General features: G+C 36.9%; 1 protein-coding gene across 2 annotated transcripts in view; it reads right to left on the reverse strand.

Moving 5' to 3' along the window:
• Nucleotides 1-608: 608 nt before the first annotated feature.
• Nucleotides 609-12,137, reverse strand: part of LOC131060200 (methionine S-methyltransferase) — a 44,299-nt gene continuing 32,770 nt past the window's right edge. For both annotated transcript variants that reach the window (XM_057993351.2, XM_057993349.2), the window contains exons 8-12: nucleotides 3,372-3,506; nucleotides 2,957-3,277; nucleotides 2,672-2,851; nucleotides 1,621-2,580; nucleotides 609-1,468 (exon numbers count right to left, since the gene is read on the reverse strand). In XM_057993351.2, the coding sequence (XP_057849334.2) occupies nucleotides 1,154-1,468; nucleotides 1,621-2,580; nucleotides 2,672-2,851; nucleotides 2,957-3,277; nucleotides 3,372-3,506 (1,911 nt within the window). In that variant the 3' untranslated portion in view covers nucleotides 609-1,153. The remainder of the gene's footprint in view (nucleotides 1,469-1,620; nucleotides 2,581-2,671; nucleotides 2,852-2,956; nucleotides 3,278-3,371; nucleotides 3,507-12,137) is intronic.

Consider the following 12,137-nt stretch of genomic DNA (forward strand, 5'->3'; position numbering starts at 1 on the left):
GCAGAAAAGAGTGGGGGTCCCCATTTGTGATGGGGCGATGTGTGAATACCTCACAACACTACCCAACAACACTTTTACACTTGTTAAAATTCATGCATATAGAACGGAACACTTTGGATCACATGGATCAACAAAGCCAACAAATCCATCCCTTCCCCCCACGCATCCACCCTGCCCTCTTGATCAACATGTGAACACATGTATGCATCCTTTTAATGCATAACCATTTGCTTCACACTCCATGGTGAGCAACACCCATCAGTCATACATTTAGTGCCCTATGCCACTGATTTCTTACAATCTGAAGATCCACTGCCCCTTACTTACACTACCCAAATGATCATGCTTAAGTCTATCACCACATGCCTCTCGCCATCAAAAAAACATGTAGCGTAGGCAAAATATGTCATTTTCCAACTACAACGACCATTGTCCTGGTGATTCTGCCCCTTTGCTTCTACAATCAACATCACCTATTTGACAAACAAAAAAACACATTAACTATTAACTATAGCACAAATAAACATGATATGACTGACTTCTTGTGTGTCAAATTAAGACAAAAATATTCAGTAAAAAACATTTCCACAAAAGCTTTTAAACAAAACTTAAACTAATATTTTATGGCAGCTTTCATTAAAAGTAAAAAGAATATAATTTTTTTACATTATTATTTTGCAATGTGCCAATGACCAATCAAACATTCACAAATAATATCTCCAGGTGCATGGAACATGGTCTTGGAGGATGCTGTCCAATCCATCCATGGCCAATGCCATTTTCAAACCAATACCGTAATCCTTGTGTTTCTGACAATATATGGACACACAGAAAGAGGTCTTTCTAGCTTGCTTGAAAATTTTGAACACATTGATTTGAAGATACTAATCAAACATTGTAGTCACAATGCCACAAATTTTGCAACATGAATACATTGTTCATTTTCTTTACTGCTTTTCATAATCAAATTCATGAGATTTCCAAAAATCATGATGGTGATAATATTGTGCTTCTGGATTTCACTGTTTTTCATAACTTTCTGGAATCTGTCAACATTTCAATAGGTCAAAAAGTGACCTATGGTAAAGCTTGTTAAAAATTGGTCTTAAAAAGGAACATCTCAATCATAATTTTTTCACCCCAAGGTTTAAGACTACAGGCTATTCTCAAAAACATAATTTTTAAATGTCCCAAGAGATTGCAAAGCTTTCTGAAATCCTGCATCATCAAGGGCAAGTGCAAAACGGCAGTAGCCTGGTATGCCCGTCCACAAGCTACTATTAATGCATAGACCTGCTGTTCTCATCATAGCTTCCCTTATGTTGTCTCCATCAAGTTTGAGTTCATTAATGCCATTGTTAAGAGGCTGCTTCAAATGTATTGTTTTTCCTTCATATGCTATTGGCCGTGCCACCATTGAAACTCCTCCAGAACTATCAATTACCTCCCAACCACAGTGCAAAAGCATCTGATATATTGAGAAGCACGTATAACAAGTATGTCAATACATGGAAAATATAGCCTTAAAAAAAATCTTTACCAACATTGCAGAAATAAAAATAAATCTAAATTAAATTTTGCTTAGGAAAAAAGTAAAGAGACTAGTTTCACATAGCTTACCTTTTTCATTTGCTCAAATCGTTTTTTCAAAATCTGCTTTTGCTCACAAATAGCTTCCAGTAACACATTTGATTTTTGGCCACACATGGTTAAAAGCTTTTTAATAGTGTACTTGATAGTGCCATGTGGGCGGCTCAGGCAAGGAAAGTCTTTGAATGCTTCAATCAAAGGCATATGAGTCATAATGAGATAGCCAAATTCAAGACCACCAGTAAGCATTTCAAATGAAGAACCTCCAAGAAGAGAGAGTGAAAATGATGGATTTAATGATTTTAATAATACTGATTCCAAATTCCATATTCTTGAATCTGTGGTTTCAAATTCAAGACCAGAGAATGAAGTATCCAAAATAACTCGAGCACCATATTTCTCACAAGCCAAAAGAATGGAGCATATTTCTTCACTGGTGTAAATCAAGCCTGTTGGATTGATGGTAGGACCAGAAATATAAAGCCATGGTCTCTCTACAGATCCCAAAAATTGTTCCACTATCTTATCTGTAAGCTTGAAACTAGTCTCAATACTTGTTGGAATTCTTGCAATGCTTGCTTTCAGAAATTCAGCAGCGTAAACATAATTTCCATTGCACCCAGTAGGAAAGCATAATGTCCCACCTTCTTGCATACAGACCAGTACTAACTTGGTGAATAATGCCAAGGCACTATCACCAAGGAAAATTTCATTGCATTGATCTGCTGGAAATCCAAATTTGCCTTTAACAAAATCCTCAATACCTAGCCCAAGATCAGTCTCAGCATCTATGATGTTCTGTCTTGCAAAACTTTCAAACACTGCTTCTTTTACAGTGGAAGGAACTGTAAGCGAGCTTTGGTCTAAGTCCAAATGAATCACATCTACATCCCTCAGCTCTAGGTTTGAAAGTTCTGCTTTCTGAAGAGCCTTAACAGCTGAATCAGCTATGCCAATCATATTACCTGAATATTCCTCTGGATAGAACCTCTGGCCAAAAACAGAAAAGTCAGATACTACCAACCAAGCCTTAACCAATCAGAAAATGTAACCAGGGACTGAAAAGAAAATGGGTAAAAACCTTTGCAGTTTGATGACGATCTGGAAGCTGAAAATTCAGAAGCTCATGGAAAAGGCAGCCATAATAATACTGGCTAAATAGAGGTGTCCGACTCTGCAAAAGCTCCATGGTTTTTGCTAATGACGTATAAACTTCTTCACTTTCAGAAATAACAAAAGCCACCTCTAAATCTGTGTAAACCTACAAAGCACAACATATCCACTCCTTTAGTGATATAAATGGAAGGCATTACGCACATAGATCCTAAATAGAAAGCAACAAATCTTGTGATCATTTCAAATTAACCTGATTCTTGACAAGTCCACATAAAATTGATGCATGTGAAGGCAAAGCATTTGTCGCCAGATACTTTAGTATCCCGTTTGTACCAGGCAAACTAGATAATTCAAGATGGTCGGACATGTCCAGAAAAAGGCGAGAACCAATGAGTCGGGTAGCATCAAGAAGCTGCTCAAAAGCTGAGGAAGTTTTTGCCTCAAAATCAGCTATACCAGTTACTACAATCTGTGGCTTCAACTTCTTTATCAATTCAATCATCACATCAGATCGATGTGGTGCTTCAATTACTGTAACTGCCTCAGGACCGCATTTCTCATTTGTTCGTCTCTGAGATAGCATCAAACATAAAACTTCTTTAAATAGCTATTTTAAGGGTAACAACAAGGTAAAACATGCACAACCTTATAGTCTTACTCCTTACCTGAATCGACAAAGAAGTAAGCCATTGCTTGGGCAGGTTTCTTGTAAGATTTTGATCAACCAATGCAAGGCATGGTGAAAAGAGTCGTAAAGCATGCTCAATCGCAACAGACCTTGAAGGGAATATGACTATGTTCTTGGGGAAAAAAACAGGAGAAAAAAGTTAGTCTTGCAAAGCTTTATAAAACCACTGATAGTTTGCAATGATTTAAACACTCACTCATTGATGTCTTTATGACAAATTATCACTAAAAAAATTTCCCAAAAGACTATTTAAGAAAGCTACGATCCATTGAAATTTAACATGTTAACATTGAAATCTGAGCAGAGAGAGATTTTTCCAATCTTGTTCTGTGTGGCTGGGAAGGAATCAATACTCAAACCCACCCCAATAATGAAAATATGATTGTTTCTTCCAAAAAGCCCCAACCACTACAGAAAATAGTGGCATTTGTGTTATAATCAGTTAAGTAATTTCACTTCAATACAATATCCTTCTACTCCAATAATAGTTCCAAGATATTTTCCTCAAATACAGACTGCACAGCTGAACTTTTCAAACCATAATTGTAATTTACATTCAATCCCTACATATTTTTTCTTAACAACCGGACATTGGAAATACATTGTAGAATGTGTATGTTATCTCTAGAAATTATAGGGAAAAGAACAAGTAGGAATTCGGGAATTAAATTACATAATGAAAAATTTAGTACAAATTATTCCGCAACATAAGAGAACTGAAAAAAATTTATTCTCAGGTATTTTGTGATTGATATCAACTATCCCAAAAAACATTAAAGTTAGAGAAGCTCTGCTATTGTTTATTCCATGGCAAATCTAAGTTTTTAAAACCAGAAAGTTGAAGCTTCTCACAGCAGTTTCAGGGACAGGTTTCTAGTGAGAGGTGGTTTTCGTAGATGGGGAGGCAAAAGATCCCCAAAGAGCAGAATTTTTAAAGTGCAACTAAAGGAGGTAGTATGGATTCGGCACAAGATGGGACTAGGGAGCTTTAGGAACCGTAAGGAGACAAAAGGTCCCTCAAGTGCAAAATAATGAGGTCTACATGATTGGAAGCATTGGTGGACAGCCTGTGGTTCTAAAAATGGAAAAAAATGGGAGACATTAAAAATGGAAGGAGACATTCACAAAATCCTTTACAAAAGTATTGATTTGTAGATTTATGAGTGCACAGCTGTCCCTGGAGGATTTGTACGAGGCAAGCAAAAACCAGAATGTCTAGTGAGAGGATATTTTATAGTAGCATTTGCAAATGATTTAGATTGAAAGTTACCAAAGGATACACTTCTTTAGAAATGTGAATTTCTTTATGAAATTTTGGCAAGTGGGATTTATTTATACAGAAGAAATGTCATCAACAACAGCAGTATGGATATGAATGTATTGTATTCAGCATGATTTCATGATTCAAGTTGTCTACCTCAAAATCTACCATGGAAGGAGTTTCAAAACATGCAAGAATATATATAGAATTTGAATTGGATAAACCCCTTCAGAGAGCATAACAATAAAGGTGAGTTAGATGTCTATGCTGTTTACCTGCAGGGCATGTCATGCATATGGACATCTGGCAAGGGAATGTTCATTAGTTAAAAAGCAGATCCCATGTCAACCAGCAACCCTAGATAAAATAGATGGGAATTTCCAAATAACAAAATTAAAGGCACACACTCGCGATCCATAGTCTTATAACTTCAACTACTTGCTGGAAATCATAAAACATGAAAATGCTGGTCAACTTAAATCAGACTTCATGACAGTTAGAATGTAATTTGTGCTAAACGCAGTGTTCTTAACTATAAATAGAATAATTATTGTCTAAAAACCTGAAATAAACAGGACATGAAACATCAGGAATTGACAAACTACAGTTGAGAAAATAATTTTATCCTAGAAAGCTTAGTGTGGGGTAAAATGAGCTGCAAGTGGCAATAGCTCAATTTCCTCTCATTGCATTGCCCCAAAAAAGCTATAATGCGGGCTTGTTTCTACATTCATGAGGTTTTCCTGCAACTGGATTTTTTAAGGTTTATTTCTGAAGAGTTTGTGGGCATCCGGTTTTTTGGCATGAAGTTTTGTTACTTTCCACGGTTTTTTTTGGCGCTCTATTCTGTGTTGCAGCACGATTTTCGCATCTGCACATATAGCTATTTTCATGGGTTTTTTTTTTGGCGCAACAGGGGTTTTTGCGGGTCTGCATGGTAAAAACGCACAACTGGTATTTTTCTGAGTTTTCACAGCGATGGACTTGCGGCTTCAAATTCCCGCCTAAGTTTTTTTATGATTTTCTGTGAAAAATCTTCTAGTTTTCAGCGTTTATTTTCAGGGTCTTCTGAAAAAATTTCTGGGTCTTCCGGATTCACGCCTTGGGTTCCGTGCAATCTTTTTGCTGGTTACTTTTCTGTCATCTAGGGTTTGCAGGAAATTTTTCATTTATGGGTTTTTCAGCAAACCTCAAAATTCGTGCATTGGGATTCATGCCTCGAATTCTGCTCCAGGATTTCAAAAATTTTGGTGCTGGTTTCTATTCTGATTTTTAATCAGATTCTTTTGTCTCCTGCCTTCACTACCTTAGTTTCTGTGATGGCATCTTTGACCAACATCATGTTGAAACACAATCAGAAGTTCAACAACCTCAACTACAACACCTGGAAACAACACATGTTAATGATATTTGAATATCGTTGCCTTGATCAGATTGTTTTGGGCAAGGAATCTCATCCTAAAGCAGCAAGTGAAGATCAAGACAAACATGATGGGAAAAACCAAGAGGCTGTCATGCTTATCAAACTCTCAGTCACAGATGATCAACTCCCTTAGGTGCCTTCAGGTAAAACAGCTAAAGAGATTTGGGATCTCTTGAAGGATCTTCATGAAAGGTCCTACAAGAGCCAAACTTTCTTTCTGAAGAACATGTTGTTTTCTATCATGATGGATGAGAGGTCATCTATCCACGCACATCTTACAAAGATCAAGGACATTCGTGACCATTTGGAAGCCATAGGTCATACCATGGTGGAAGAGGATATGGTAGTGATCATGCTGAAAAGCCTTCCCAGATCCTACAAGCATTTCATTGATATGCTCAATATCTCATCTACTAGTGCTGATTTGAAGTTTCCTGATCTCTGCAACAAGCTTCTATAGCAAGATCGATGGAAGCAGCAGTTTGGAAGCAACGCTAGTTCGTCCACTGAACAGGCCTTCACAGCTGAAATTTTGAATAAGAACAAGGGTAAAGCTCAATCCTTCCAGCAGAAGGGACAAGGTCCACCTCAGCAATCTTCAAAGAAGAAAAGTGTACAATGTAACTATTGTCACCAGTTTGGCCATATGAAGAAAGATTGCAAGAAATTGTTGGCATCTGTGTAATCTAAGATGGGAAGGTCCCAGGAACAGGAGCAAGATCATGTTGCAGAGCATTCTGGAGAGGAGACAGCCTTCTATGCTTTGTGATAAGCACATTTCCTGTTTAGTAGGGTTTTCACGATTTTTACTTGAAAAATTGTCTAAGGGTTTTTACAAAAAAAAATTCTTCAAATTGTTCATAGGGTTTATAATTTTCCCTTAAAAATTATCATCTGTAATTTGGATTTATGATGGGTGTTCCTATCTTTGGGTTTTTACCGTTTTTTATAGAAAAACGATGATTTGTAAAAATCCGGTTTTCTAGGTTTTCACGATTTTTTCCTCAAAAATTGTTTGCTGGATTTTTCAATTTTTTCTTCAAAAATCATCTGTAATATGCAAAGTTCGTTTGCAAAGTTCTTAGGGTTTGACGGTTTTTTCCACAAAAATTGTGCTTTGTTGCAGTCAGTTTTGGGTCGCACTGCTAGAGCTAACATCTACAACCATGGTATCTTGCAGTCTGTTTTGGAGTTGCTGGAGCACACGGTGCTCAGTACTCTTCTGCAAAAGGGTTTGTCGATTTTTCCTCAACATCATGGTTTCAAGTTTCAGTAGTTCACGTGTGCCAAATCTCTAATTCATGTGTGAGGAATACATCAGCTTGGATGGCTTTTGGTACTCTTGATCATTTACATTTTGTAGATCCTGGGAGGGTCTCCGTAGCAACAAAGTGTTCTTTGCATTTGTGATCAAAACACATGTAGTGTCTTTTGTAGGGTATTGAGTACGATGACCATTAGGGAGGGTATTAAAATAATATTAATATCTATTCTATAATGGTCATATTCTATTCTTAGTGGTCATCTTAGTTGTCAACTTATTTAGCTATTTAGCTTTTTAGTCGACTTATTTAGTTTGTTTAGTTTTCAAGTGTAACAATTGCTTCTTTATTAAAGACGCATAGTTAGTGTTGGGTCTCAAATCAACAGATTGGATAGGTTCTAAGGAAATGTCAACTTCTATGATCAAACCCTCCAATTGACTTGGCCAACTTATAGAGTGAACCTATTTGGTTATTAACTCTCTCACTTCAGGCTCTGCAAGACCTAGGCGGGTATACCTATTCACTAGTGGCTTTTGATGACTAGTGCCTTTTATAGCAGATTGAGTATCTTGATCTACCTTCCTCCTATCTCAGAATGGCATAAGTTCCTAGGATAGAGCTATAGCAGATGAGTTGAAGATTGTTGTTGTGGAAGCTATTCGATTTATGTGTGTATACTATTGCTAATCTACTCTATATTTCCTACTCAGCTACTCCTATTGGTTTAAAGTAAAATGTGAACTTATATGATAATAAATTGTTTTTTATAGATGACTAGTGCCTTCTTTGTTGTTTGGGCTACAGAGTCTTTATATTTCTTGAGGACTTAATGTGTAAACTTATATGACAGTTTTTAACCCACCCCTTTTGGAAAGTTTGTTGGTTACTATTTCTTATGAGCTCCACTTTGATGTTTATATTGTAAATCGCTTGAGTGAATTTAACCCTAACTTTTAAGAGACCGTCCAAGGAAGAATTACAGGGAACAATTACAATTCACAAGTAAATCCTTTTGATCCAAATCTACAAGACGAAACACAAAACTTCACTGGAAGAACACAAATAACCTTATCTCCTTTAGATAATATCACAAGCAACTGCCTGCAGAAAATGCAGTAATCCACAGCACATACACAAAAGAGAACAACTGATTGTATTATATATTCGTCAAAATGGTACAATGGTGAGCCTAAGGCTATAATCTATTTTTCAATCCCCTTGAATATTACAAAAATTCCCTCATTTATATGAGAGTATACAATTTCACCAAAAGGTGTGACTGTTTAGTATGTAACTACTAACTAGTGCTTTTGTTAACAAACTGAAAGATAAGCAAATTTAACATCCCCACATGTTCTATGTATTTGTCATCTTTATACATTACAATATCATTGTTCATTCTCCTCATGTCGGTTTCTATCAGAAAATAATTAGAGAGAATGTGATTCACATAAGGTGATAAATCTTTGTCTCGATCCAATCCTGCCACTGCTCGATCCTTGTCATTAGCGAACTCTTGTTTCCACTGCTCCAGCGACACCAGTTCACCATCATTGTAAAAAGAGGGCACCCTAGGGGTATTCCCATTGTCCAATCTTTGAAGCTCTTTTCTTAATCGATTTGAAATTTGTGAGCTTCCTTTGTGAATTCGTCTGATTTCTACATCTGGTTCGTCCCCTGTGGATCCTTCAGTACCGTGTCCTTCGTTACCAATTTATCACTTATGGCGAATTGAGCAATTAGTAATGGCAGTTCAATAACGATCACTTAGATATACGTTTGAATTAAATGGTGATGTGACCTAGCCGAGATTTGATTCTGATCTTCGCGGCAATTAATAATCACTTCGATGAAAACATGTCTTTCGATCACTAGTTTTTCGATCCATCAATCCCTTTACTTCCATCGAAAACGCTCTTGCCTTAGATATCATGTCGATGGGGTATTTTCTCCTTTTATCGAAATACTGTATTCGATGAGAATGTCTACCTTTTCACGGATACATATCCTATGTCAATCGGGTTCCATGTCGAAGAAACTTCAGGCTTTGATAACTCCCTCTATCTTTCCATCGAAACACATTTTTTATCGATACCATTATACCCTTTCAATGAATGAGTATATCATTTCATCAAAGCCCTTCTTTCTTCAATGACCTGCTTTCATTAACATCTCTCGTCGATGAACTCATTAATAATTTCTTCGATAAAATTCCCATCAGTGAAACAACATGTATCGGTGACTTGTCTTTTGGTCTCCTCGAAACTCATATCCTATCAATGTTACTTCCTTTTGTTTGATCGACATTACTCTTTCGATAAGACTATTGTTATCGGTGAGTCTTCTATGTGTTAAGCCGATAGCATTATTTCCTCAAAAGCCTTTTCCCGTCGATGAGACCATTTCCGCTTTCTTTGATATTCTTTTGTCGCTGGAATCATTGCTTTCGGTGACTCCCTTTTTAAGTTCATCGATATTCCTTTTTCTTCGAGAGCCTGTTTATATCGATGAGACATTGCTAGGTCTCATTGATACCAATTGAATTTATCTTTCGATAGGATGCCATCACACTTGTTCAACAACTTATAAGGTACTTTACTTTGGTAAGAAAATGATGATTTTTTCTTCTAAAAATGGAGGATTTTATGATTTAATTTCACACATCAAGAAGTTTTATTTAATTTAGATTTGGTGCTCAACAGTGGCTCTGACTGGGGATGGGGGTATGCTACAGATACCTTCAAGGATCCAGACTCTCTGGTTTGTACAAGACAAAAATCAAAGGAAATGTGGTTTTTTACAATGGGAGTGAAACCTAAACTACTGTACATGGAAAAGTTGTTAAGAAAATAAGTTTTTCAAGAATTGTCCATGTACTGGCAATTCTTGAACTTCTCCTGTAGCACTTTGGAGAAAATAGGAATCTTCCCCTGCTTTATCCATAATCACATATGGTCCAAGCCATAAAGCCTCAAACTTGCCATGCTTGCCTTTGTCTTGACTCCTAGCGTTCCACATTAAAACCCAATCACCAACCTTAAATTTTCTATCTGTTGTTCTTTTGTCATACAACCTTTTCATCTGATTCTGAGTTTTGATGTTCTGCTCCTGAGCTTCTGCCTTGACTTCATCAAGCTCTACCAACTGCATCAGCCTTTCTTGCAAAGGATCATCAATATCTATCCCTTCTTGTGTCATGAATCTATGCACAGGTAGGAGATTATCCAAAGGGAGTCTGGCCCTTTTACCATAGGCCAACTCAAATGGAGACTTCCCTGTAGATTTTTTTATTGTTATTCTATCCGCCCATAACGCTAAATTCAACTTTGAGTCCTAGCACCTTTTGTTCTGTCCTAGCACCTTTTTGATGTATTTTAGGATGTTTTTGTTACTTGACTCAGCCTGCCCATTACCTTGAGGATGGTAAGGAGATGAATGAGATATTGTGATGCCATACTCTTCACAAAAGTTGTTGAATTCTTCAGACCTAAAGGCCATGCCATTATCAGAGATGATCCTTGCAGGAACATTGAATCTAGTGATGATATTCTCCATTATGAATTTTATCACTACTTTACTAGTGGCTTGTTTAGTAGGTATTGCCTCCACCCACTTGGTAAAGTAGTCTGTAGCAACCAAAATCCATCTGTGCCCTCCACTTGACTTTTCTGATATCTCTCCCATAAAGTCTATTCCCCAGTGCTGAAATGGTTCTTCAACTTGCATTGGTCTCAATGGGAGTAATCCTTGATACTTCATTTTGCCTAAAAATTTCTGACAAGCCTCACATTTTCTGACATAAGCATAGGAATCATTGAACACACATGGCCAAAAATATCCAGATCTTAATATCTTGTGTGCAGTAGTTTTGGCTGAGAAGTGACCACCACAAACCCCATCATGCATTTCTTGTAGGATTTTCTTTGCTAGGCGTTCATCTAGGCATAGTAACAATATCCCATCTCTGTTTTTCCAATACAAGTCTCCATTGATGATCACATACTTTGCAGACTTCAGTTTTAAAGTTCTCTTCTAATTGTCAGTCACATTATCTGGACATTTCATGTGCTTGAGATAATACATGATGTATGTATACCATGTTGTATTCTCAATACTGAAATTGGCTTCTTCCAATCCCACTCCATTTACCTGAAACTCTTCAACCTCTACTTCTGCCATGAGTTTAGCCAATCCCTGACCTTTGATGACTTGTGAGATCTTGAGCTCAATATTGAATTCTTGAATCTGATTGATCCATTTGCATCTTCTCCCTGTGACCTCAATTTGCCTAAATATATCCTTCACTGCTGCATTGGGAACATATGCTATAACTTCTGCACCTACCAAATATGGCTTGAATTGTTTCATTGCTTTTACTAGGGCATAAGCTTGTTTTTCATTCAGATCATATTTAATCTCAGATGAGTTCAACGACTTACTGATATATGCAATGGGCTGTTCACAACTGTCCTGGTTCTTTTGCAACAACACTGCTGCTATTGTATGACAAGAGGCAACTGAAAAAATCAAAAAAGGCTTATTAAAATCTGGAGATATCAATACCAGTGCTTCAGATATTGCTCTTTTTATGGCTACAAAGGCATCCAATGCTTCTGCATCCCAATCTATTTTCGCTCCCTTTTTTAACATCCTTACTATAGGTTTTATGATGTCTACAAAATTAAGGATAAACCTTCTGACAAAATTGATTTGTCCCAGAAATGATTGAATAGCTTTGACAGTCTTTGGGATAGGGATTTCATTTATTGCAGCTACTCTTTCAGGGTCAATCTT

This window comes from Cryptomeria japonica, chromosome 3 (genome assembly GCF_030272615.1).
Source record: "Cryptomeria japonica chromosome 3, Sugi_1.0, whole genome shotgun sequence".
Taxonomy (NCBI): Eukaryota; Viridiplantae; Streptophyta; class Pinopsida; order Cupressales; family Cupressaceae; genus Cryptomeria; species Cryptomeria japonica.